The sequence below is a fragment of the Rhinopithecus bieti genome, unplaced genomic scaffold (assembly GCF_001698545.2).
Source record: "Rhinopithecus bieti isolate Rb0 unplaced genomic scaffold, ASM169854v2 scaffold_31531, whole genome shotgun sequence".
In the NCBI taxonomy this organism is placed as follows: Eukaryota; Metazoa; Chordata; class Mammalia; order Primates; family Cercopithecidae; genus Rhinopithecus; species Rhinopithecus bieti.
Window position 1 is genome coordinate 610,612 of NW_016814088.1, and position 25,621 is coordinate 636,232.

The window sequence follows — 25,621 nt, forward strand, 5'->3', positions numbered from 1 at the left end:
AAAAAAAAAAAAAAAAAAAAAAAAAAAAAAAATGACCACTTCACAAGGTGAGGTAAAAATTAAATGAGATTTTATGGTTTATAAAGTGCTTAGCAAAGTGTCTGGCACATAGTACATGTTCACTGAATGGTTACTATCACTTCAAGCTAAATCATAAACTATTTCAAGAGAGATTTTGTACTCTAAAACTTTCTGTCTAATGTAGTAGTCAGTATCCACATGTAGTGATGAAACACCTGAAACGTGGCTAGTCTGAACTGAGAGGGGTAGTACACATGGGATTTTAAGACAGCAAAAGGAAAAAAAAAAAAAGTAAAAGTAATTCCACCACTTTGGGAGGCCTAGGTGGGGGAATTGCTTGAGGCCAGGAGTTCGAGACCAGCCTGAGCAATATAGCGAGACCCCATCTCTACAAAAAATTAAATTAGCCAGGCATAGTGGCACATGGCTGTGGTTCCAGCTACTTGGGAGCCTGAGGCAGGAGGATTGCTTGAGCCTGGGATGTTGAGGCTGCAGTGAGAGCAACTGCACTCCAACCTGAGTGACAGAGCAAGATCCTGTCAAAAAAAAAAAAAAGGAAAAGAAAAAATTCTGTCAACACTTTTTAATATTGATTACATTTTGAAATGGTAATATTTTGGATATGTTAGGTTAAATATATTACTAAATTAATTTCAACTGTTTCTTTTTTACTTTTTAAAATGTGGCTACTATAAAATTTAGAATTATGTATGTGTCTTGCATTATATTTCTATCAAGCAGCACTGATCTAAAAATCTTTGTTCCTGGAAAGAATTAGGTATACAGATGCTTAACTTATATTTGATTGTTTGGTATGGCTAAAGCTCTTCATCATTTTAAAACATTTATTTCTTTTATTTCTTTTTTTCCCTACCATGCCAATGTACATCATTTTATTACATTAAGGGACTGTATCTTTTTTCTTTTTGTTTTTTTTTTGAGACGGAGTTTGGCTCTGTCGCGCAGGCTGGAGTGCAGTGGCCGGATCTCAGCTCACTGCAAGCTCCGCCTCCCGGGTTTCCAAATTTGCCATTAGCTCATGGAACGTTAGAGTAAGACAGATTATCAGAGATATTCTAATTCAGTTTCTTCATCTTATATTGTATTGTATATATTATATTATATTGTATATATGGAAACAAGCCCAGAAAAAAGTGTGAGAATCAAAGATATGGTTTTCACATTTCCACTCATTTGGAATTTCTACTACAAATGACTCGACTTCTTTGCTAGTTTGAGCTAAGCTTCCTGGTTCTTTTAGTGTTAATTTCCAATTGTTTCCAGAGCAGAGGATATCTCAGTACTGTGTCCAATAAATTCATAAAATAAAAGTTATGATCAAGTGATAAAAAAATCTTTTTTTTTTTTTTTCTTTTTTGAGACGGAGTCTCGCTCTGTCACCCAGGCTAGAGGCAGTGGCACGATCTCGGCTCACTGCAAGCTCCGCCTCCCGGGTTCACGCCATTCTCCTGCCTCAGCCTCCCGAGTAGCTGGGACTACAGGTGCCCGCCACCACACCCGGCTAAGTTTTTTGTATTTTTAGTAGACACGGGGTTTCACTGTGTTAGCCAAGATGGTCTCGATCTCCTGACCTCGTGATCCACCCGCCTCCGCCTCCCAAAGTGCTGGGATTACAGGCGTGAGCCACTGCGCCCGGCGTGATAAAAAATCTTAAGTAAATCAGTAATTACCTCTTGCTATATAACTGCAAACAGGATCTTTATTCTAGAATTTTCTCTCTTTTTTTGCCCGTTAATTAACACAAAAGCAAGCTGTCAAATGACAGCCTTTTTGCTTTGACTAAGGATCGATTTATCTGCCCACTAGGATGGCATAAAACACAGTAACTATAAACTGAATAATAACTAGAAATACATATACCCACACAAATAGATGGCATATATAGTTTAGGTAGATTATTCTTAGAATATTTAGCAGTATATAGTGAGTCCTGAAGACTTTCAAACATAAGCTGATAATCAGTTGGCTGAAATTTCAGATAAAGAGCTATCGAATGTCTGGTGTTGGGCAATCTAGTATTTTAGCTTCTTGTTCAGTAAAATTAAAAACACATGCTGGGGCAATGGACATGCTCTTTATTGTGCAGAGTGGTTACATGGGTGTAAGCACAGGTACAAATTCATTGAGCTGTACACTTCAGATTTGTGCATTTTACCGTATATACATTATATCTCAAAATAAAACGAAAATATAATAAAAGCCGACCACGACGGACTAAAATCAAACATACAAATTTGGACATGCAATGATCTTTCAATCATTGTAGTTTCAGATTTGCTCTTAGTTACTGACCATATATATATATATATGTATCTTTTTTTGAGACGGAGTCTCGCTTTGTCGCCCAGGCTGGGGTGCGGTGGCGCGATCTCCACTCACTGCAAGCTCCGCCGCCACCAGGATTCACGCCATTCTCCTGCCTCAGCCTCCCGAGAAGCTGGGACTACAGGCGCCCGACAGCATGCCCGGCTGATATTTTTGTATTTTTAGTAGAGACGGGGTTTCACCGTGTTTGCCAGGATGGTCTCGATCTCCTGACCTCGTGATCCGCCCGCCTCGGCCTCCCAAACTGATATTTAATCAAAGGGGCATGAAACACTTTTTCCCCTCTTGTGTTGATCACTCAGTAAGCTAAGTTACTTAAAAGGATCATGTGATCTTTTTATAAGACCAGAAAGCCTTTAATTTACCGTTATTAAGTAAGATGGAGTAATAACGGTTTCCAGAATTTGTATAACACACGATGCAGTCTCTAGGGGGCGGGGTAAACACCGATTTTTTTTTTTTTCACTTCATCCTCCTCTGCGGCGATGTCTTTATGGGTTTGTCAGGTAACGGTATCAGATAGCAAATGGGTTTTTAACTAATCTTTCCCTAAGATACTATAGTTTCATATTCTATCCTATAGATTCTCAAAATCCACTTTTACACTAGGATTCCACTTGAGGGCAGTTCTGATTTGGATATATCTTTAAAATGATTTGCTTTTATGTTTTCATCTCCCTGCGTTATAAACCACCATCTTCTGACGTTTAATCTACTTTCAAGTAAAGTCCTACCGCCGGCCTGAATTTGGTCATTGCATGGTTCAAAATTTCTGCAGCTTGAGAAAACCCTGCAAAACATCCGGAAAGGTAGGAGAACACTACAACTCCCAGAACGCAGCGCTTTCCCTCTCGCCAGCCTGTCCCCTCCAGCTGCCCAGTGACCAGCCGCTGTGAGCCTCCTCTCAGCCCTATTGGTCAGTTTGCTCGTCAGTGAGGGAGGAGGCGGGAGGGGAGGAACAGAGAATCCCGGATGGTACGTTTCCCGCCACCGCGGGGCGCCCAGCGGAAAACCCGAAGAAGAAGAAGTTTTTGATTGGACAGTCGCTATTCCGGCGTCAGATAACTCAGCCAATCATAATGTTTATATGCTCCCAGGGTCCCCGCCTCTTCCTTGAGGTACCCTTTGGTGGCGGGAAACGTTCGGAAGTTTTCGCGCCGGGGTGGAGTTGTCTGGGGAACCTTCGCGCTACTTTGGTAGAGGTAGTTCTTTGGCAGCGGGCATGGCGGGTACCGTGGTGCTGGACGATGTGGAGCTGCGGGAGGCCCAGAGAGATTACCTGGACTTCCTGGACGACGAGGTGAGGGAGGCGCCAGCGCGGGGCTTTAGCGCTCGGAGCCTCTGCAGAAACGTCCCGGGAAGCCAGAGGCCCGCCAGACCTCCATACCGTGTGCTGCAGCGGAGGCTGCCGGGCCCGAGCCTCCAGCCCCAGTCTTGTAGCTTCTAACACCGGACTCGCTAGTTTGTGTTCTATAAGTGAACTCTTAGGAAGCCAACTTTCTCCTAAGTACAAGCGATGGTCCGGGCACGCGAAAGGCGACAGGTTCCCATTAAGTGCAAGCAGATTGGCAAAGCCCACCTCGGCCTTTTGCATTTCACTGCTCTCTCTTGATTTGGGGGGGCGGGGGGGAGGGGCTGCCCTAGGGCTATAGTGACCAGCCGCGTTGCAGAGTGCTCAGATTTTAGGGACTGGCTTTTTACCAGGAGGAAAAGACTCCCTAATTCGACTGCATTCTTTTTCAATACCAATTGAGATGCAGATAAAAAGTGTTTTGTGTGCAACCCAAGACTTAAAGCCATAGAATGTTGAGAAGCTGTCTTGAAGGGTTGATGATGTGACCAAATAGCTGAGATTCTCTATTCCTTTAGGTCTGGGTATGAGAACCCTTTCCGTATTGCAGAGATGATTGGGAAAACTACTACTTTTTACGTAATTCTTAAATGAAAAGCCATTTTAATGTGACTATTAAGAGTCTGTTTAATTTACATTTTTATTGTATATATTTGAAGTGCACATGTTTTGATATACGTGGTGAAATGATTACTACCGTGAACAACATATCCGTCTATTCGCATTGTTACCTTTAACATTCACATTGTTAGGTTCAACTTAACATTTTTTTTTTTTTTTGTGAGACGGAGTCTCGCTCTGTCGCCCAGTCTGGAGTGCAGTGGCCGGATCTCAGCTCACTGCAAGCTCCGCCTCCCGGGTTCACGCTATTCTCCTGCCTCAGCCTCCGGAGTAGCTGGGACTACAGGCGCCCACCACCTCGCCCGGCTAGTTTTTTTGTATTTTTTTTAGTAGAGACGGGGTTTCACCGTGTTAGCCAGGATGGTCTCGATCTCCTGACCTCGTGATCCGCCCGTCTCGGCCTCCCAAAGTGCTGGGATTACAGGCTTGAGCCACCGCGCCCGGCCTCAACATTTTAATAAAGTTTGCACTTACTGTCCTTTTAGACTTCTCGAGCTCATTTTAATTCTCCACTAAAGAGAGAAATTACAGCATGCAGAAAAGTCGTCCATGATGATGGGAATAACAGCGTGGACCTTGAAGAAGTCATTATCATTCTTTTTTTTTTTGAGACGGAGTCTCGCTCTGTCACCCAGGCTGGAGTGCTGTGGCCGGATCTCAGCTCACTGCAAGCTCCGCCTCCCGGGTTCACGCCATTCTCCTGCCTCAGCCTCCCGGGTAGCTGGGACTACAGGCGCCGCCACCTCGCCCGGCTAGTTTTTTTTTTGTATTTTTTTTTTAGTAGAGACGGGGTTTCACCGTGTTAGCCAGGATGGTCTCGATCTCCTGACCTCGTGATCCGCCCGTCTCGGCCTCCCAAAGTGCTGGGATTACAGGCTTGAGCCACCGCGCCCGGCGTCATTATCATTCTTACAGTCCCCTCTTAGGTTGTATTTCGAATCTAAAGATAGTGAATGAAAGGGAGAAACTGATGAGCACATACATACTGGGGATTCAGCTCTGCTGCAGAGATTGACCTGGCTATCTGGCTGTGAGAACTACTTCTGTTTAGAAACATTGTTTCTGAATTTGTGGCTATGGTGATATGTGGTGGCTGTTTTGCAGGAAGACCAGGGAATTTATCAGAGCAAAGTTCGGGAGCTGATCAGTGACAACCAATACCGGCTGATTGTCAATGTGAATGACCTGCGCAGGAAAAACGAGAAGAGGGCTAACCGGTGAGTGGCAAGGAGATACACTCGCTCTCAATGAGAATGGCGCCCTTCCCTCTTGGCCAGATTGAAACAGCCTCTCAGGAGAGGACTTGTGTGAAACAGGATTGATCTAGAAGCCCTCATAGCTCACCTGCACCTATTATTATTTTTATTTTTTCCGAAAAATTGGTGGTTGGCATTTTCCTCCCAAACGCCCCTCCTTCCAATGTTTAGCTGAATATGATTTTTATATCTTTGATAAGTTGAATTAAAGTTGCTCCTTAGTTCTGGTATTTTACTGAGTCTTATAGGATGGCAGGAGAAAGCAGAAGCTAGATTTTCTCATTGTTTTTAATGAACCATTTATGATCCTGCTGTTTTGAGGATCCATTGTTTTGAATTCCGCCCTAATTTTTCTTTCTCCTGCCCGTGTACAGGCTTCTGAACAATGCCTTTGAGGAGCTGGTTGCCTTCCAGCGGGCCTTAAAGGATTTTGTGGCCTCCATTGATGCTACCTATGCCAAGCAGTATGAGGAGTTCTACATAGGATTGGAAGGCAGCTTTGGCTCCAAGCATGTCTCCCCACGGACTCTTACCTCCTGCTTCCTCAGCTGTGTGGTCTGTGTGGAGGGCATTGTCACTAAATGTAAGTGGGTTAAAGGGGGGCCACTAAGGAAATGAAGATAGAATAAGACAGGGAGGTGGGGAAAGCAGGAGAGATAAAGTAGATCTGGGTAGCTTGTGGCTTCAAAGAGGTGGAGCACTGGAATTATGTGGTAAAACTTGGAGGGGCTCAGGGTGTACAGTGATTACGGGGACATTGAGTAATCATAGTTGTTAGTAGAATGATGAATTCTGCTGAGAGCTGGAGGAGTCTTGGTTCCTGGCATTCTCTCATTCCAAACCCTAACTCCACCTATTTTATTAGTTGGGATCAGTGGTACTTAAAATTTTACATGGATATGGTGGTGGTCTATATATAAATAAGATGAATAAAAGGTGATACTGAAATATCGTAACCTAGTCAAAAGAACACAGTATTTGGAGTCATAGGCTTGCATAGGTTTGGGTTCCACTTGTATCATCGTCTAGTTGGGTGAGTTTATATGTGCACATTTTCCATGCCTAGGTTCTCTAGTTCGTCCCAAAGTCGTCCGTAGTGTCCACTATTGTCCTGCTACTAAGAAGACCATAGAGCGACGTTATTCTGATCTCACCACCCTGGTGGCCTTTCCCTCCAGCTCTGTCTATCCTACTAAGGTAAGGGAAATAAATTGATTGAGCTGTCTTGGAGGTTGGAGTCAAAGATACCCGTTTTAAGGCAAAGAGTTTTGTAATATCTGAAGTCTTTTTTCTGTAAAGGGTGAAAAATAAGGATTAATCCAAAGGAAAGATTGATTGCAGGCCAGAGTTTAATATGAAAATCCCACAATTCTTATTTATTTATTTGTTTCTGTTTAAAGATGAGGTTTTCCTATGTTGCCTGGGTTGGAGTGCTGTGGCTATGCACAGGTGCAATCATGGTGCACTAAATTTGCAAACTCCTGGGCTCAAGTGATCCTCCCAAGTAGTTGGGATTACAGGCTTGGGCTATGCCACCTGACTTCACAATTCTTTTTTTTTTTTTTTTTTAAGAGACAGGATCTCTGTCTCTTAGGCTGGAGTGCAGTGGTGCGATTATAGAACACTTCAGCCTGAAACTCCTGGACTCAAGGAATCTTCTCACCGTAGCCTCCTGAGTACCTGGGATTATAGGCATGAGCCACCAGGTCTGCTAATTTTTTTTTTCACTTTTTTCTAGAGACAGGGTCTTGCTGTGTTGCCCAGGCTGGACTTGAAGTCCTGGCCTCAAGTGATTCTCCTGCTTCCATCTTCCAAAGTATTGAGATTACAGACATGAACCACCATGCCCAGCCACAACTCTTATTTTTATTTTTTTTTCTAGATGGAGTCTCTCTCTGTCGCCCAGGCTGGAGTGCAGTGGCGTGATCTTGGCTCACTGCAAGCTTCGCCTCCTGGGTTCACGCCATTCTCCTTGCCTCAGCCTCCTGTGTAGGTGTGACTACAGGTGCCCGCCACCATGCCTGGCTGATTTTTTTGTATTTTTAGTAGAGATGGGGTTTCGCTGTGGTCTCAATCTCCTGACCTCGTGATCCGCCCGCCTTGGCCTCCCAAAGTGCTGGGATTATAGGCGTAACTCTTATTATTTTTTTAAGAAAACACTTGTTCGTTTTAGAAAATTATGGAGTAGTCAAAAGAAGATGTCATCTACATAGATGTTTTAACAACGTTATAATCATATAATTTTGTAATCTGCTTTTAAAAGTAGAAAAATATGCTAGACTTCTGTAATCTTTAAAAATATTTCGTTGTGGGTTTGGGAGAAGGCTGGCATAGGAAAATGCTTTCTTTATTCTTAGTGTTCAGATTGATCTGAATTGAGGACAATGCAGGGCTTTCCTCTGGAGACAAAAGATCATTAATACTGATTACTTGATGTCTGAACTCATTCTATCAAAGAATTCCTCTCCTCCCCTCATCAAATTTTAATTGAGAACTACTGTATTGAAAGCACTGTTAAGTGTTATGGAGGACAAGGATATAAAGAAGACGCAGTCCTCGTCATCAGTCTTCACAGTGGTGGAGAAATGAAACATAAACAAAAACAAGAATGAGTATCTTAGAATTATAACTTAAACATACTTTAGCATCATTTCATCTGGAGGTAGCTCCAGATGAAATGCTGAGATCAGAGAAAGTAAACAATTTGCTTATGGTCCCAGTTAGTGATGGCCTTAAGGACTAGAACCTGTGTCTCTTTAGTTCATGCCAGCTGTATTCTCTAAGTCATTCTGTTGTCTTCTTTGGACCTTAAGGTCTCCACTTTTCTAAAATTTCTTCTTCAGGAAGTACTTGGGAAGTACTCTTCTGCTGATTACTGTGGCCAACCTTCTTTACTTGAAAAGTGAAATACATTGGACCAGATCTTCTGGAGATTGTCTGTGATGGTGCTTAAGAGCATGGGCTTTGGAGTTAATACCTATGTCAAGTCCAGACTCTTTTACTGTGTGACCTGGGGGAACTTATTTAATCTCTCCTAGTCTCCTGGTTTCCTTGTCCATGACGTGTGAAAATACCTTCTTTACAAAGTTGTGATAATGACATGAGATAATTTTGTGAAGTAATAGCACAGTGCCTGGCACATAGCAAACACTCAATAAGTGACAACTGTGTTTTTAGAAAATTCAAATGTGAAGGAAGTAAAACTTCAATATACGTACAGGAAAGCTCACATAAGTATATAGTTTGATGAATTTTTACAAGCTGAGTGTACCTGTGTAACCAGCTCCAAATGAGGAAATACTAGCACTCAAAAGTCCCTCTTGAGGGCCCGTGTTACCCAGGGGTAACCACTATCCTGATGTCTAACCCGCATGGATTACTTATGGCTGTTTTTCTATTTTATTTAAATACTCTTTTGTGTTGGGCTTCTTATGCTCAACATTGTATTTATGAGATTTATCCATGTTGTGTATAGGTGTGTTTCATACATTTTTATTGCTGTATAGTACTCATTTATGTGACTATACCATGTTTATTTAACCATTCCACTACTGATGGCATTTTTATACTTTTAAATTTTGACTGTTAGGCATAATGCTGCTATGAGCATTACAGTGCATGACTTTGGGTGAATGTTTCTGTTGGGTATTACCTAGAAGTGGAAAAACTGCTTCAGAGTGTAAGCATATATCCAGCTTTAGAGGGGAAGTAAGAATCTTAATTTAGATGTTAATATAACCATAGTCCATTCAGACTATGGGTTGCCCCTTCCATTTGATGCTTGTTACTAAAACAGAGGGGAACACAAAAAGCTAGGGAAGGTATTTGACTTTTTTGTTCCTTAATAATGAAATTTTATGAAGTCATCTTATTTGCCATGACAGGTGAGTGTGGCATTTTTAAGACAGGACGGAGTTCACTCTATCCCTCTGTGTGTCTTTTTCTAGGATGAGGAGAACAATCCCCTTGAGACGGAATATGGCCTTTCCGTCTACAGGGATCACCAGACCATCACCATCCAGGAGATGCCGGAGAAGGCCCCAGCCGGCCAGCTCCCCCGCTCTGTGGACGTCATTCTGGATGATGACTTGGTGGATAAAGCAAAGCCTGGTGACCGGGTTCAGGTAGTGGGAACCTACCGTTGCCTTCCTGGAAAGAAGGGAGGCTACACCTCTGGGACTTTCAGGTAAAGGGTCTGCCCTAAAGTGTGTGTAATGCTGTTGACAGCTTCCATTTCTGGTAATAGGCTTTGTCCAGTTTGCCATATTCCAGAGTTATATCTGATAGGTTGAGCACTCCACCTGCCTGGGAGACAGGATACCTTCAATACCTCTTTTCTATCAGATAAAGCTGGTGATACTTACCATCATATGCCAAAAGTGAGAGCCAAAAGTGAGAGTTATTGGTGACAATGATTACAGCCTCATGGCTTTCCTGGGAGTTTCTCATTTAATTACGCTTCGTCCCCATACACAGTTCTGTCTGAAGCTCTGTGGGTCAATTCCAGAGGTGGGGCATGATCAGTATATTTGGGTCACAGAACCAGTTGTTTAATTCACAACAGCTACCTGCCCCCTCCTCCCCAGCTCTGATTGGCTGGTCTAGTTTGGTAGCCTAAAAAGGCTTACTACTGCTGGGGGTACTAGCTACTAATGTTAGGATTTGAATATAACGGGCTTCCTCTTTATTCTCTTTGTTCCAGGACTGTCCTGATTGCCTGTAATGTTAAGCAGATGAGCAAGGATGCTCAGCCTTCTTTCTCTGCTGAGGATATAGCAAAGATCAAGAAGTTCAGTAAAACCCGATCCAAGGTCTGGGCATCGTTTAGAAATTTGAGGGTGGGAATGGATTTCTAAGAGTTGTGTTTTGGTGCATGGCTGTTTTTGTATTAGATCAGAAGGAAGGGTTGAGGTTTTTTTGTCTAAAGTGTTTGGTGTTAGCTTCTTGTATTTTTGTGTAAATCAACACATGAAGGGTGTTTTTGCTGTTTGTTCTTTAATAATTCTGTTGTTATTAAACAATTTTAATACCTGCTACTTGCTGGGCTGCTAAATGAACCTAATACAAATATTAGGATAGGTGTTAACTTACAAGTGTACCAATAAGTCTATTAAATACTGAAGACATTGGTGATGCATTACTACTTAAATATTTTTTTTTTGTTTTAGTTCTCCAACTTGTTTTCTTGTCTTTTCTTTTAAGATAGGATGTATATCCACATTTAGAATTGAACTACGTATATGAATGTGTGATGATAAAGGTTACTGTTCAAGCATAGTACATGTTCTTATTAAACCTAAAATGTTTTGAACCTGGGGATACTCTTTTTCCCTTAGAGATTAACCCTCTAAACAAATTTTGAAATTTGAAATTTTGAAATTCTGCCTCTGTGCCTACTCTGATAATGGCCTGATGGTGTGATTTGTCTTAGAGAAGAAACTTTTGCAATTAGGAACAGTGTACATGTTTCTATGTTTCTTCAAGTATTTTCTTTCTTCTTCTTTTTTTTTTTTTTTTTTTTTTTTTTTTTGAGACGGAGTCTTGCTCTGTCACCCAGGCTGGAGTGCAATGGCGCGATCTCTGCTCACTGCAACCTCCGCCTCTTGGGTTTAAGTGATTCTCCTGCCTCAGCCTCCCAAGTAGCTGGAATTATAGGCACACGCCACCACACCTGGCTAATTTTTTGTATTTTTAGTAGAGACGGGGTTTCACCATGTTGGCCAGGCTGGTCTTGAACTCCTGACCTCGTGATCTGCCCGCCTTGGCCTCCCAAAGTGCTAGGATTACAGGCCTGAGCCACTGCGCCCGGCCCTCTTCAAGTATTTTCTATAGGCCAAAGTATATAAAGTGGAGCTCCACAAAGTCCCATTGAATATCACTAGGCTTGCAATTGGTTTTTTCTCCTGTAGGATATCTTTGACCAGCTGGCCAGGTCATTGGCCCCTAGTATCCATGGGCATGACTATGTCAAGAAAGCAATCCTCTGCTTGCTCTTGGGAGGGGTGGAACGAGACTTAGAAAATGGCAGCCACATCCGTGGGGACATCAATATTCTTCTAATAGGTATGATGTTGGGGATTTGCTTTAGACTGTTGTTCTTGTGGAGTGGTTGTGGGGACCTATAATATGTAAGATTGTATATTCTGTACTTAGTATTTCAGTCCTATCAAAAGGCTAAAATGAATTTTTTTTTTTTATCATGTCTGGAATTCCTGATTTATAGTATATAAGATATATTCTTCCATGAGTAGTGAAGGGAAAAGCGAAGGAAATAATATTAAAAGCCAATTACTGTATGACTCTGTTGTGTCAAGAGCTGTGCTAGAAAGGCAGAACTTGCTGGGGGTGCTGGGGAGTTTCCTAGAGTGTCATCACTGCCCCCACCCTACAGGAGACCCATCGGTTGCCAAGTCTCAGCTTCTGCGGTACGTGCTTTGCACTGCACCCCGGGCTATCCCCACCACTGGCCGGGGCTCCTCAGGAGTGGGTCTGACGGCTGCAGTCACCACAGACCAGGAAACAGGTAAGGATATAAGGGTCCTTGGCAAAGGCCCAGCAGAGAGACTGAGCGTAGATCCTTTGTGTGCCCTGGCTTGTGTTCTGAAGATACAGTTGATAGGTTAGTTGAGGCCAGATTATAGAGGACTGAGTATTCAGCAATGGTGGGTGAGTTACTTAAGTCTTTGGTTCATCTATTTACAGGAATGTTTTCGATTTGAAACAAAGTCTTAGCACTTTAGAAGGGAAATAAAAATGAAGATTGTACTATTTTATGAACTAGAGGAAGGGATTTAGAGACCAGTGAAGAGAAGGCAGAGGCCTAGTTGGGATATTACTTGAGGATGAGGCCAAAGAGAGACTCTATAAAGGAAATTTGTGAGAAGCTAGTTACTTAGGGCTTGAAGTGGGACAAAGAGATACTATTAATATTTAGGTTTGAGCTGAAAAGGTGACCCACCAGGGTTTCCTCTAAGTTTCTCGCAGCCAACACACTGTTGCCGCATTCGCATGTGCAAAGTGAGAGATTCCTAGGAAGGAGATTGAAATCCTTCCCTTCTGGCCCCTAGAACCTAGACTGTAGCATGTGTTTTTACCTCCTCACTTCCCAGGAGATCGTCGTCTGGAAGCGGGAGCCATGGTCCTGGCTGACCGAGGTGTGGTTTGCATTGATGAATTTGACAAGATGTCTGACATGGATCGCACAGCCATCCATGAAGTGATGGAGCAGGGTCGAGTGACCATTGCCAAGGCTGGCATCCATGCTCGGTTGAATGCCCGCTGCAGTGTTTTGGCAGCTGCCAACCCTGTCTACGGCAGGGTAAGTAGAATCAGGCCCCAACTATTGTCCTCACCTTCATTTGATTTTGCTGACTAACTGGGCTGAGAAGTGTATTCTAGGTGACCCAGGGCAAAGACTAAAAATAAGGCCATTTTCTTGTTATTATTGTTTGTTTAGAGCAGTGTTCCTCACCCATTCCTGCACAGCAGACTCCCGTGGAAAGTTCCTTATTTAAAAGTAACTTTTTAACAGTATAGTTAAACAGTCCATTTAACATATTTAACAGTCCATTAAATAAAAGGACTACGTGCATGTGGCGGAGGAATTTCTAAACAGAACAGAGCTATAGCGTGAAAATGAAAAGACTTGCTTCCCTCTCCTGTCACTTTGCCAAGAGGTAACAGCTTTGAAGTGTTTAAGGAAACAAAAATTTAAGCATGTACCAGCAAATACACTATTTCCTTGTTAAGAATTATCTCTTTATCTTTGTTTTTATCATGACTGTGATGTGCTAGATATAATCTTTCATATTTGTCTGTGCCTGGGGTTTGGTGAGTTTTTCCTTTTAAAAAATAGATTTCTAGTATTTCATCATAGGGATGTATTTAACTAGTCTCCATCTGATGGGTATTTAGTGGCTTCGTTTTTCCTATCTATTTTGAATGAAGCTGTAGTGGCCATCCCTTTATGTATGTTTTGTTACAGATTTGGGAATATATCTGTAGTATAAATACCTAGCAATGAAATTACTGGATTAAGAGTTACGTGCATTTTTCTTTTGGTAGAGATTGCAAAATTACCCTCTTTAAAGATATATTAATCTTTTAATTAATACTTCTATTAATGAATGCTCCTAAATGCTTTGTATTTACCAACTCCTTTTATCCTATCAGTAACTACCTCACAATGTGTAGTTATCTTTATTTTACGGATGAGAAAATGGAGGTACAAAAGATTATGTAACTTGTTCAAGAGCCACAAACTTGAAAATGGCAGAGCCAGGATTTGAGCCCACAGCTCATGCTGTGTCCCGGCAGTTTATAATCCTACGGTGTATGGGAACGCCTTGTTGCGATGGTGTTTTTTATACATACAGTTGCATGGTCCCCAGCTCAGAGTTTCTGAATTGAAATCTCTGAGTTGGAGCTCTTGGTAGCTATGGTTTAGAGAGGCTCCGCAGGTTTGGTTTTAATGTGTAGCCAAGGTTGAAAACCATAGGTTTTAAAATTACTGATGGGGCTGGGCGCAGTGTGTCATGACTGTGATCCTAGCACTATGGGAGGCTGAGGTGGGAGGATCACTTGAGCCCAGGAGTTTGAGACCAACCTGGGCAATATAGTGAGACCTCATCTTTAAAAGTAAAATAAAGTAAAATAAATGATAATGTGTGTTTATGTCATTCTCAAGAGTGATTGGGAAATATAAGAAAAATGGCATTCTCAAGAGTGATTGGGAAATATAAGAAAAATGGCAGAACCTGAAATGTGAACATGGTTAAAATCATTATTACCTAAAGGTTGTTATGTTCTCTGACCATGAAGTGTATGTGGATGGGTAGGTATCAGTCCAGTAGGCCCAGAATTGAGAGTATTGGGGTTTTTGAATCCCGAGGAAAAACTCCCTTGATTTTTTTTTTTTTTTTTTCCTGAGACAGCATCTTACCCTGCCACCCAAGCTGGAGTACAGTGGAGTGATCCTGGCTCACTGTAGCCTTGACCTCCCTGGGTGCAGGTGACCCTCCTACCTCAGTGTCTTGAGTAGCTTGGACTACAGATGTGCACCACCATGCCTGGCAAATTTTTTTTTTCTTTTTTAATTTTTACAGGTACGGGGTTTTGCCATGTTGCCCAGGCTAGTCTCGAACTCCTGGGCTCAAGCAATCTACCTGCCTCCCAGAGTGCTGGGATTACAGGTGTGAGTGGATGTGCCTGGCCAGTTTCTAAGATGTTATGATTTGTACATCATTGACCATTTTAGTTGAGGTTTTACTCATATCTTCTGAGTAAGGGACTCCAAAAAGTTCTAAGTGCTTGTAGCCTAACCAACTTGCTCTGTCTTTATGACAGGTAGGGGAAAGGGATCATCTCTCAGTCAGGTCCTGCCTTGGGAATGAGAAGAGCAGAATAAGGTTTGGGAAGGAGGGGCTTGGTTTAGAGACCTACATTCAGCCTTTTAGAGGTTCCTGTAGGAGGAAGTGGGGCTTCCTAGGAAGCTCAATTAAAGAAGGGTTGCAGGTAGAAGAGATGATTTACATTGTTTAATGGCTTTAAAATACTTCACTTTTTCACTGCTTTTTGTCTGTTTTGCTCTTTGAGGTCAAGCCTTCCATTCCCACTCCCAGAATTGCAGCAGCCTTGTCCTTTCTTCCTATTGATGTCGTGTCCACTTCTGTTGTCCTCACATTCCCCAGTATGACCAGTATAAGACTCCAATGGAGAACATTGGACTACAGGACTCACTGCTGTCTCGATTTGACTTGCTCTTCATTATGCTGGATCAGATGGATCCTGAGCAGGATCGGGAGATCTCAGACCATGTCCTTCGGATGCATCGTTACAGAGCACCTGGGGAGCAGGATGGCGATGGTGAGGTCATGAGAATAGTAAGAGTAACTAATGGAAAGGGGCTAAACAGATGGTAGTTTCTCAGGCCCAGCCTAGGTGGTGGTAGGTGTTTCAGTGTCTGGGTTGATGTTGAAGAGCCCTCAACTGTTTAGCCACCTCTCCTTCTCGCTTACTGGAGGTTATCCTGAGGTATGTCTTTTGTCCATTTCTGGGTCTAGGAATAACTTTGAGCATCTTCTGTGGGCCAGGCAGTTCCACCATCTTTATCTGTGGGTTCCATGTGTCTGATTCTTTTTGAGCCCTTTCTTTATGAATCTTTGTGTCTTCCCTTCTTGTGCTATAGAAAAAGCAATTTCCCCTGGGTTAAACTCTTTATTACTCTCCTTTCTCCTAACTTGGGTATACCAGCTATGCCCTTGGGTAGTGCTGTGGATATCCTGGCCACAGATGATCCCAACTTTAGCCAGGAAGACCAGCAGGACACCCAGATTTATGAGAAGCATGACAACCTTCTACATGGGACCAAGAAGAAAAAGTAAGCATTCTCATAACTCTTCCTCAAGGGAACCTGAAATTTGTGTTATATTAGAACATGTGTATGTCTAAGCTTAGCTAAGGCATTATGTGCCCAGATCAAAACCATGCCTGGAGTCATAACCATGTGGACTAATTTTCTTCTTTTCTGGGTCCACAATATATCCTTTATCCTGGCCAGTTGCCTTGTAAATGTTTGGGTCCTTCAGCCCAGGTTCAGGTCTTTTCTTAAAATAGAGTTTGGATGACATACCTAACTGATGGTGGGTGTGCCTTATACATGAAAGATGGCACATGTCAAGTAGCCATTTGTGATGAAGGGTCAGCAGATAGGAAACATTTGAGACTTTGTAAGTAGACTTGGATGAAGGAGACGTGTGATCAGGTGCTCAAAGCATGAAATGTGAGATCTTACACCTCTATTTTTGGTCATGTTGCAGTAAGAAGCATAGCATACTCTTCAAAGCTGTTGGTTTAAGAATGCAGAATTTGGAGTCAGAAAACTTTGAGTCTACTTCAGCTTCTCTCAGCTGTAGTTTTCCTACCTACAAAATACAGCAAATAATACCTAAACTTTTTACCTAAACTACCTAACTCACAAATAATACCTGAAATAATTAAATAAAAATATGTGGAAGAATCTTGTATATGTTCCATATAAATGGGAGTTATGATAATGGGTTCTAGGCTTTGTCTGTTTTGACCTTGGCTTTTCTGAGCGGCAAAGCCACTAATCCAGGCAGGTGGTAAGGTGTGGCAGAGAGATGGAATTCACTGTATGTGGCTCCAGGGAGAAGATGGTGAGTGCAGCGTTCATGAAGAAGTACATCCATGTGGCCAGAATCATCAAGCCTGTCCTGACACAGGAGTCGGCCACCTACATTGCAGAAGAGTATTCACGCCTGCGCAGCCAAGATAGCATGAGCTCGGACACTGCCAGGGTGAGTGCCTGGGGGAGCCTGGGCCTCGGATCCCTTAGGTATATGGCTGGGCAGGAGTCCTTGCTATCTGGGAGCTTTGAAAGCATTTTAACTTAGTGACTTTTTTTCCTGGTCTGAAGAGCTTCCTGTTACACAATTTTAATCATTTCCTTTTATAAAGGAAAATGAAATAAGGACCCCAGAGGTAACATGTCTCTCATGAGTTAAAATGACATTGGCCTCCAGAAGCTGTGATTCATTCAGCAAACATAGGAGTGACTTCTGGAAAGTGACCTAGTCTCTCTTCTTACAAGCAATGTAAAATTAATAAGCACTCTTTTCAAAGACCTCAGATCCAGGATGGGGAAGCACAAAGGTAGGTAGATAGAAAGACATCCATGCATATTTATAAATATTTACCCCAGTGTGGTACTTACAAAGGAATGAATGTGAAAGGCTATTTGAGTATAGATGAAGAAACTGTTAATTTTCTTTTAGACTTCCCTGAAGGGGTATGAATGTCAAGGAAGGATTCCCAGAGAGTACGATATTTGGACTGGACTTTGAAAAAATGACTAACAGGCAATTTCTGGTAACCTAATATAGCTGTCCATGAATTTGTCTAAATCTTTTTTTTTTTTTGGTGAGGCGGAGTTTTCACTCTTGTTGGCTAGGCTGGAGTGCAGTGGTGCGATCTCAGCTCACTGCAGTCTCCACCTCCCCAGTTAAAGCAATTCTCCTGCCTCAGCCTCCAGAGTAGCTGTGATTACAAGCATGTGCCACCATGCCCGACTAATTTTGTAGTTTTAGTAGAGACTGGGTTTCGAAACCATGTTGGTCCGACCTCAGGTGATCCACCCGGCTTGGCCTCCCAAAGTGCTGGGATTACAGGCGTGAGCCACCAAGCCTGGCCCAAATTTGTCTAAATCTTTTAGGGGCAGTGGATTTTGCAGCAGAAGGACCCAAGTCCAGAACTCTTATTATGTGACATAGACATAGACTCTTGGATTAGACATGATTCCAGATCATCTACTCCAGCCTCACCCACTCTGTCTTCTCAAATCCCTGCTGGGACTTGTTTTTTTTGAGATGGAGTCTTGCTCTGTCCCAGGCCGGAGTGCAGTGGCAAGATCTCGGCTCACTGCGACCTCTGCCTTCCGATTCCAGCTGTTCTCCTGTCTCAGCCTCCCGGGTAGCTGGGACTACAGGTCCGTGCCACCATGCCCGGCTAATTTTGTATTTTTAGTAGAGACAGGGTTTCACTGTGTTGGCCAGACTAGTCTCAATCTCCTGACCCTCATGATCTGCCCACCTCGGCCTCCCAAAGTGCTGGGATTATAGGCGTGAGCCACAGCACCTGGCCGGGACTTTTTAATACCGCCAGTGACAGCATGCTCAGAACATTACTGTTTTGAAATTTTAGAATATTTATTAAGCTTAAACCTCTTTCCCCACAACTTTTACCTGTGGCTGTTAGTCTTGTTTTCTGGAGGTTGTGTATCACCTGTCTTCCTCATTAAACAGCTTACTTTCTTTTTAACTGTTCCTTTCCCCATGCGAACTTCTGGTGTGTGGCCCGCCCTCTCATTGAACCTAAAACTGAGCATCATACACTGTTTTAGTTGCGGTCCTGGTGTGAGATCTGTAAGTGAATTCCAAGATAATTTGGATTCCCTAGATATGCTATTGCAGGCTAGGATTTCACCAGCTTTTTAGGTGATTCAAGAATTAGAACTTGTCATGGAGTGTATGACTTCCAAACTCTGGTAGCTTTCTAAATTATTACAAAATTTAATGAATGAATTTAAATGTGAATGTATTTAGTTTTGAATGTCATTGTGAATATATACGGTAATTTAGGAAACTTGAAACAAGAAGAGACCAGGATACGTCAGTGATGGGTCATATAATGGGAGACCTGGAAGGTGTGACAGAAGAAGTTTCTTTTTTTTTTTGAGATGGAATCTTGCTCTGTTGCCCAGGCTGGAGTGCCGTGGCGTGATCTTGGCTCACTGCAACCTCTGCCTCCTGGGTTCTCCTGCCTCAGCCTCCTGAGTAGCTGGGATTACAGGCACGTGCCACCACACCAGGCTAATTTTTTTTGTATTTTTAATAGAGATGGGGTTTTACCATGTTGGTCAGGCTGGTCTCAAACTCCTGACCTCATGATCTGCCCGCCTTGGCCTCCCAAAGTGCTAGGATTACAGATGTGAGTCACCACGCCCGGCCTGGAAGTAGTTTCATGTCTGATCCCAGCTCTGCAGCTAGCTTTTGGACTGTGGACAAATCCTTTCACCTATCAGGTCAGTTTCTTTATCCATAAAATGAGAGAATTGGACACATCAAAATCACTTGAAACTTGTACACATATCTAGTCCCAAACACGAGATTTCTGATTCATTCATTTCCAATTCATTCTGATTGATTAGGTCAAGAAGGCCATTCATACAATAGCATTTTAAAAGGTAAAAGCACCCCGGTTTGGTATTCACTGGCCCCTGTGAGAAACATTTGTTAGGAATGTGTCAGAGTTCTCCTCCTCTGGACTGGGTTTACTCAAGCTACATATTTGTCCTCAGATTACTCCTTTCCTATCCCTCCTTCAGTGTGACTTTGGAAACTCTCCTTGAAGGTCTTTGAGTCCCATTTCCTTAGTGTATAAAACTTCTCCAAGTTATTAAGAGGGTGAAATGACAGAATATATATAAAGGCAGACTTCCTGCTGCATTGCTGGCCTACAGTCACTAATGATTTTTCTCCCTTCTCTTTTCTACGCTGTAGTCTTTTATCTTTCCAGTTGTTAGATGCCTAATTTTCTTCCCTGTTCACTTGCTCCTCCTTCCTGCAACAGTCTTGTGTATATTTCCTTGATCCTTGCTGTCATCTTTCTCATTTTTATATGGTATCTATAGAGAACACAGAGCTCTGAATTCTCTGCTTGGGCCTCCTGGGGCTTTTCTGGTAGTGTCATTTCCCTTTCTGTGCAGTAGGATAGATGGGCATGCCTAAAGGATTTGGGATAAGCAATCCTCCCTTTTCTTCCCTAGACATCTCCAGTTACAGCCCGAACACTGGAAACTCTGATTCGACTGGCCACAGCCCATGCGAAGGCCCGCATGAGCAAGACTGTGGACCTGCAGGATGCAGAGGAAGCTGTGGAGTTGGTCCAGTATGCTTACTTCAAGAAGGTGAGGATTCAGATGCCAGGGCATGAGAGGCTCTTCTGAATAAATTACAGATGCGTGGGCTTCCCAGCCTTCCGTGGCTGACAGCTACATTTGGATCGTCAACAGAAAGCAGTATTTGTCTTCCAGTGATCAGTCTGCCTCACTCTTTCCTCTGGAACACTCAGTGATTCTCATTCTCAACCCTGACTGCACCTGAGAATCAGATGGAAAGCTTTTCTTTTTTTTTTTTTGAGACGGAGTCTTGCTCTGCCGCCCAGGCTGGAGTGCAGTGGCCGGCTCTCAGCTCACTGCAAGCTCCGCCTCCCGGGTTCACGCCATTCTCCTGTCTCAGCCTCCCGAGTAGCTGGGACTACAGGCGCCCGCCTTGTCGCCCGGCTAGAAGATGGAAAGCTTTAAAATGCTGATTCCAGGGCTCCTAGAGATTCTGGTTTAGCTGATGTGCTATACTTTCAGTCAGCTGCTTCTCTGTGTACCCCTACTTCCTTTGCATCTTAGAAAAAAAGTAGGTGTTTTCAAAAGGGCCACCTTGGTAATCTTCCTTGTCCCTCTGTACCTTTCCCCTTGGTAGTCTTTTCAAATGTCCCATTGGCACCTCAGAAGCTCATGTTTAAAGTTGAACTCTCAAACTTGCCTCATCCTGTTTCCCAATTTCTGTTTGTGACATTGCATCTCTATCATTTTAGATATCAAGCCTCAAGCCTAGACTCCCTTTTCCTAGTTTCCCACTCTCACCCCGGTCTGGTGAATTTTAGTGTTGGAGTTGAGTTGTGAGTCTGATAAAGTCTTCCTCGCTTTTTGCTAGGTTAAGGGTTGTCTTGGATTTCAATTAGACACCTGATTTATAAGGAAATGGATTGTTTTCCACTTAACTATTATGTGCTAGACATTCGTTTCTTTATTCAGTAAACATTTATTGAGTACCTACTATATAAACAGCATATAATATACTTCCCAGCATTTTAAAAAGATGGGTAGCAGTCTCTACTTCTGCCCCTGGTCCTGGGACTTAGGGATAAGAGGAGGTAGGTAAACCATTGGAAACGTGGAAGTCATTCCTGCTTATGGTGCAGAAGGGACTCAGAGTTCTTGATGCAGTTCCCCTGCATCAGTGACCCTCCAGCCCACCCACACTTGCCTTGGTCCTAGGTTCTGGAGAAGGAGAAGAAACGTAAGAAGCGAAGTGAGGATGAATCAGAGACAGAAGACGAAGAGGAGAAAAGCCAAGAGGACCAGGAGCAGAAGAGGAAGAGGTAAGGTGGGGCAAGCAAATGAGATTAAAAAGTTGGTGGCCAAAATGTTGGTGGCTCACACTTGTAATCCCAGCACTTTGGGAGGCCGAGGCGGGTGGGTCACTTGAGTCCAGGAGTTTGAGACCAGCCTGGGAAATATGGCAAAACTCTGTCTCTACAAAAAATAGAAAAATTAGCCGGGCGTGGTGGCGGATCCCTGTGGTCCCAGCTGCTCGGTAGGCTGGGGTCGGAGGATTGCTTGAGCCTGGGAGGCAGAGGTTGCAGTGAACCGGGATCGCGCCACTGCATTCCAGCCTGGGCGACAGAGAAACAACAAAAAAAGTTCCAGTGGGACTGGAGAGAGGAGTAGAGGGTAGAAGGTGGAATGAGCGCTGCTTATTGATGTCAGGTTGTTCATGGAGGGTGTTCCTAGACCTGCAGGGTTTGCGGATGAAGATAACCTGGGTAAAAGAGAGAGAAACAGAGTGAGACCTTCTCATGTGCTTTTGACCCCTCTACTGAAGAAATGCTAAATAGTAGGAACAGCAACCCAACCACTGAGGATTTTGAATATATACTTAAAATTCTAAGGGAAAACCTTCATGCTTATGGTTGAACTTATAAGGGTGAGTGATGTGGGAAAGAGCATTGGAAGCAGCGCCTGTTTGTGTTCTAGTCTGGGGACTTGGTCTTGTTTAGAACAAGCAGCAGTTTGCAAAGGCCTAAGCCTGTCCTTCACTTTGACTTAGTGGTTCTGTTTCCTTTTCTCCATAATTAGAAGCACAACACGGGGCTCCCTTGCCTTTCTGTCTCCAAACTCTTTCTCTCTCTTAACTGCCCTGGGTATTTTAGAAGGAAGACTCGCCAGCCAGATGCCAAAGATGGGGATTCATACGACCCCTATGACTTCAGTGACACAGAGGAGGAAATGCCTCAAGGTGAGTGAGCGCCCCTTACCGATGAAAGAGGTTGTTCCTGTGACTCTTGGACTTTTCCAGTTGCTCTGTGCACTTTATTTTCTTGTGGACTCTTGTTTGTTTGGCTCCCTGTTTGGGGCCTATGTCCAAGAGGTTTGTCCCAAGAGAGCTTCAGGGGAAACCCACAGTAAAAACTTTGGAAAAAGCTTTGCTCTATTGTGTATACCTCCTTGATGAACTGTGCTGTGCTATACCTGGTTATAAGCATTTCGCATAATATATATTTTGAGGATCTCCTGCCTCACTAAACTCCTTCATCATCCAGTGAAGATTTCCCTTTATCCTAATTGTTCTGCCTGGCCCCATAAGAACCCTAGGAAATAGGAGTGTTCAGCAGGCTGAGTGAGGGATTGGGAGTGGAGATGATTTCCCTAGTGTTTGTGGAAATGGCTTCACCTTGCTAATCTTCCCCATCTCTACAAACATCAACCCTCTGAAGTACACACTCCAAAGACGGCAGACTCACAGGAGACCAAGGAATCCCAGAAAGTGGAGTTAAGTGAATCCAGGTGAGTAGGGATGTTGCTCCTGCCCCTTCAAGAATTCTGTATCACTGAGGAAGGGACTTTTTTCCCTTGGAGAGGGTGGGAAACAAACTGCTGGTTATCAATAAAACACAAAACTAGAGGCCCGCGGCTTTTAACATTTTATATTCTCATTTAATTTCAAACTTATTGAAAAGTTACGAGAAAAGCATGAAGAACTTCTGGATGTCCTTTACCCAGAATCTTCAGTTGTTTAAATTTTACCATTTGCTTTATTAATAATTCTCTCTCTGAGAATTTGAATTATGTCTGTGTGGGGTCAGGAAGAAGAGTTTTACAACAAGTACAACTTACCTCTTACTGTAACCTCAGATTCTTCTTGGTGGGATAGATACATTTTGGCCATTTGTTTTTGAAATGAATGTTTACCACCAGGGTTTTAGGAGACATTTTTATCTGTGAATTTTGTTTACTGAACACCAAAGAAACTCCATAGCGAAGTTTTACGTTTTTTCTTTTATACTTTAAACACATAACACCATGTATTTACTGAAGAAAATTTGAAAACATTGAAAAGTATTTAGAAAAAAAAAAATCAATTGTAACTCTCTCCCTCAGAGACAACCATTCAACTATATCTTAAAATGCTTCTTGAATCAGCTTGTATAGATCTCTTTTTTTTTTTTTGAGACAGGAGTGCAGTGTTTTTTTCTTTACTTTTTTACAGTGTTTATTTTTTACTTTTTGTAGAGACGGGGGTCTCCCCATGTTGCCCAGACTGGTCTTGGACTCCTGGCCTCAAGGAGTCCTCCTACCTGGGCCTCCCAACCAAAGGGCTGGGATTACAGGCATAAGCCACTGTGCTTGTTTGATGTCATTTTTTTTCTTTGCAGACGGCTGCGGCGGCGGCTGCGGGTGCCCGGCGGGAGGTGGCGCGAGTGGCGGGATCGTGCTACTCACTGCCGAAGGCGGTGGGAGGCGCGCGTGGGTCGCCCTGGCCGGTCACGCCGGAGGCGCGCGGGGCCGCGGCGCGCGCGCGGCGTGTTAGCTGGGAGTCTACAGCGCCGCCGAGCCGTGCGGCGGCGAATTTGGTGGGCGGGTATTTTTGCAGTGAGGAGACGGCGTGGCTGGTTTCTGTGGGGTTGTCACGAGTGGTTAGCGCGGAGGATGGGGTGCTCAATCTCGGGTGAGCGCATGATCGCGGCGTCGGGCGCGCGCCAGAGGAAGTGCTGGGATACAGGGGAGCCAGCGGCGCGGCCAGGCCGTCCATGGTATGGATGGGTAAAATTTATTTAACGAAATTCTCTGATGATAGACATTTGGGTTGTTCCCTGTTTACAGTAAAACAGTATTAAATTTATCAGTGTGCACTCATGCAAGTATAGCTGTAAGGTGAGTTCCTAGAAATGGGCTCCCTGCGCCAAAGGATATACACATTTAAGGCTTTAGTAAGTGCTGCTAAATTGTCCCCCATTGATGCTGACCGGGTTACTGTTTTACAGCCAAGGGGAATGCCAATTTCCCACGCACTAGTAAAATAGTTTAACTTTAAAGGGGGCTCCTCAAGGGTAATGCTACCATCAGAGGCAGATGTGTGTGTGAGAAAGAATATTGAGGGGATGCTTCTACTGTATTAATACTATGAATTTTCCTAGAATAGCTCTTTCCTGAGAGCATTTGGGTTTGTTTACTCCTCTTCCCCATTTCTTCCGTCTGGGGCAGGTTGAAGGCATTCAAGGTGGCCCTCTTGGATGTGTTCCGGGAAGCTCACGCGCAGTCAGTCGGCATGAATCGCCTCACAGAATCCATCAACCGGGACAGCGAAGAGCCCTTCTCTTCAGTTGAGATCCAAGCTGCTCTGAGCAAGATGCAGGATGACAATCAGGTCATGGTGTCTGAGGGCATCATCTTCCTCATCTGAGGAGGTCTCGTCTCTGAACTTGGGTTGTGCCGAGAGAGTTTCTTCCGTGTTTCCCACCCTGTCCCCGACCCAAGTCTTTGCCTCTACTCCCCTGACTAACAGTGTTGAACTGAAGGCGAGGAATGTTGGTGATGAAGCTGAGTCAGGACTCGGTGGACCCTTTGGGAATGGGTCATGAAAGCTGCCATGGGGTGAGGAAAGAGGAGACAGTGAGAGGACAAGGACTATTGCATCTTCATTGCAAAAGCACTGGCTCATCCATCCGCCCTACTTCCCATCCCACACAAACCCAACTGTAAATAACATATGACTTCTGAGTACTTTTGGGGGCACAACAGTTTTCTGTTTGCTGTGTATTTTTTTTTCCTGCGGAGCACTGTGGTTAGACTAGGCTTTGGGTGGTTCTAACTGGTGGAGAGAAGCTCTGATGCACGTCATGCAGGTCAAGAGAGCTTTCTTGATAATAGCACCAGTTAAGGTGAATATATATTGTACCACAAAACAAACCCAATATCCAGATGAATATCCGAGATGTTGAATAAACTTAGCCATTTTGTACACGCGGTCTTAATAGTCGTAGTCTGTTTTTCATACATATATTGAATTTTGTTTTCCTTGAGAGCAATCATGCAGGGTTTGCTGCTCCCGCATTTGCAGCAAACTACCACACGGTGGCAGCAGCCTGCTGTGCTCTCTCTCTGGGGGTCATGTCTTCTCTAGAGACAGTTTTCTTCCTCAGCAGCACCAGCATTTATCAGTCAAAATTGATAGTGCAGACCAAACCCTGCCAATTTGAAATAGCTAAATGGCCAAGGGAGGCCAGTGAGTAAAAGTCCAGGAAAAGAATTGCACCTCTGCCTGGCGCTTTTTGCCTGAATCTAAACTTACCCTTCATAAAGATAGAATACCTGATATATCAGACACATCAA

General features: G+C 43.6%; 1 protein-coding gene across 2 annotated transcripts; it reads left to right on the forward strand.

Moving 5' to 3' along the window:
• Nucleotides 1–3,422: 3,422 nt before the first annotated feature.
• Nucleotides 3,423–25,258, forward strand: MCM3 (minichromosome maintenance complex component 3). Of its 2 annotated transcripts, XM_017849606.1 has the most exons (17): nt 3,423–3,667; nt 5,444–5,556; nt 5,970–6,178; nt 6,662–6,792; nt 9,543–9,781; nt 10,298–10,406; nt 11,505–11,658; nt 11,987–12,118; nt 12,705–12,913; nt 15,285–15,459; nt 15,847–15,973; nt 16,763–16,913; nt 19,940–20,080; nt 21,227–21,330; nt 22,162–22,247; nt 22,726–22,795; nt 24,494–25,258. In XM_017849606.1, exons 1-17 carry the CDS (start codon nt 3,590–3,592, stop codon nt 24,690–24,692), a joined length of 2,427 nt encoding a protein of 808 aa, XP_017705095.1. In that variant the 5' UTR covers nt 3,423–3,589; the 3' UTR covers nt 24,693–25,258. The 2 variants fall into 2 exon arrangements, with proteins under 2 accessions (XP_017705095.1, XP_017705096.1); XM_017849607.1 differs by lacking the exon at nt 5,444–5,556 and having other exon boundaries at nt 3,447–3,667.
• Nucleotides 25,259–25,621: the final 363 nt, after the last annotated feature.

Bases quoted from the DNA above. Each gene is read 5' to 3' on its own strand.
- MCM3 (XM_017849607.1), top strand. From the start codon at position 3,447: ATGTTTATATGCTCCCAGGGTCCCCGCCTCTTCCTTGAGGTACCCTTT. The intron at 20,081-21,226 runs GTGAGGATTCAG...CCTTGGTCCTAG, and splicing joins AGTATGCTTACTTCAAGAAG to GTTCTGGAGAAGGAGAAGAA. The intron at 22,796-24,493 runs GTGAGTAGGGAT...CGTCTGGGGCAG, and splicing joins GTGGAGTTAAGTGAATCCAG to GTTGAAGGCATTCAAGGTGG.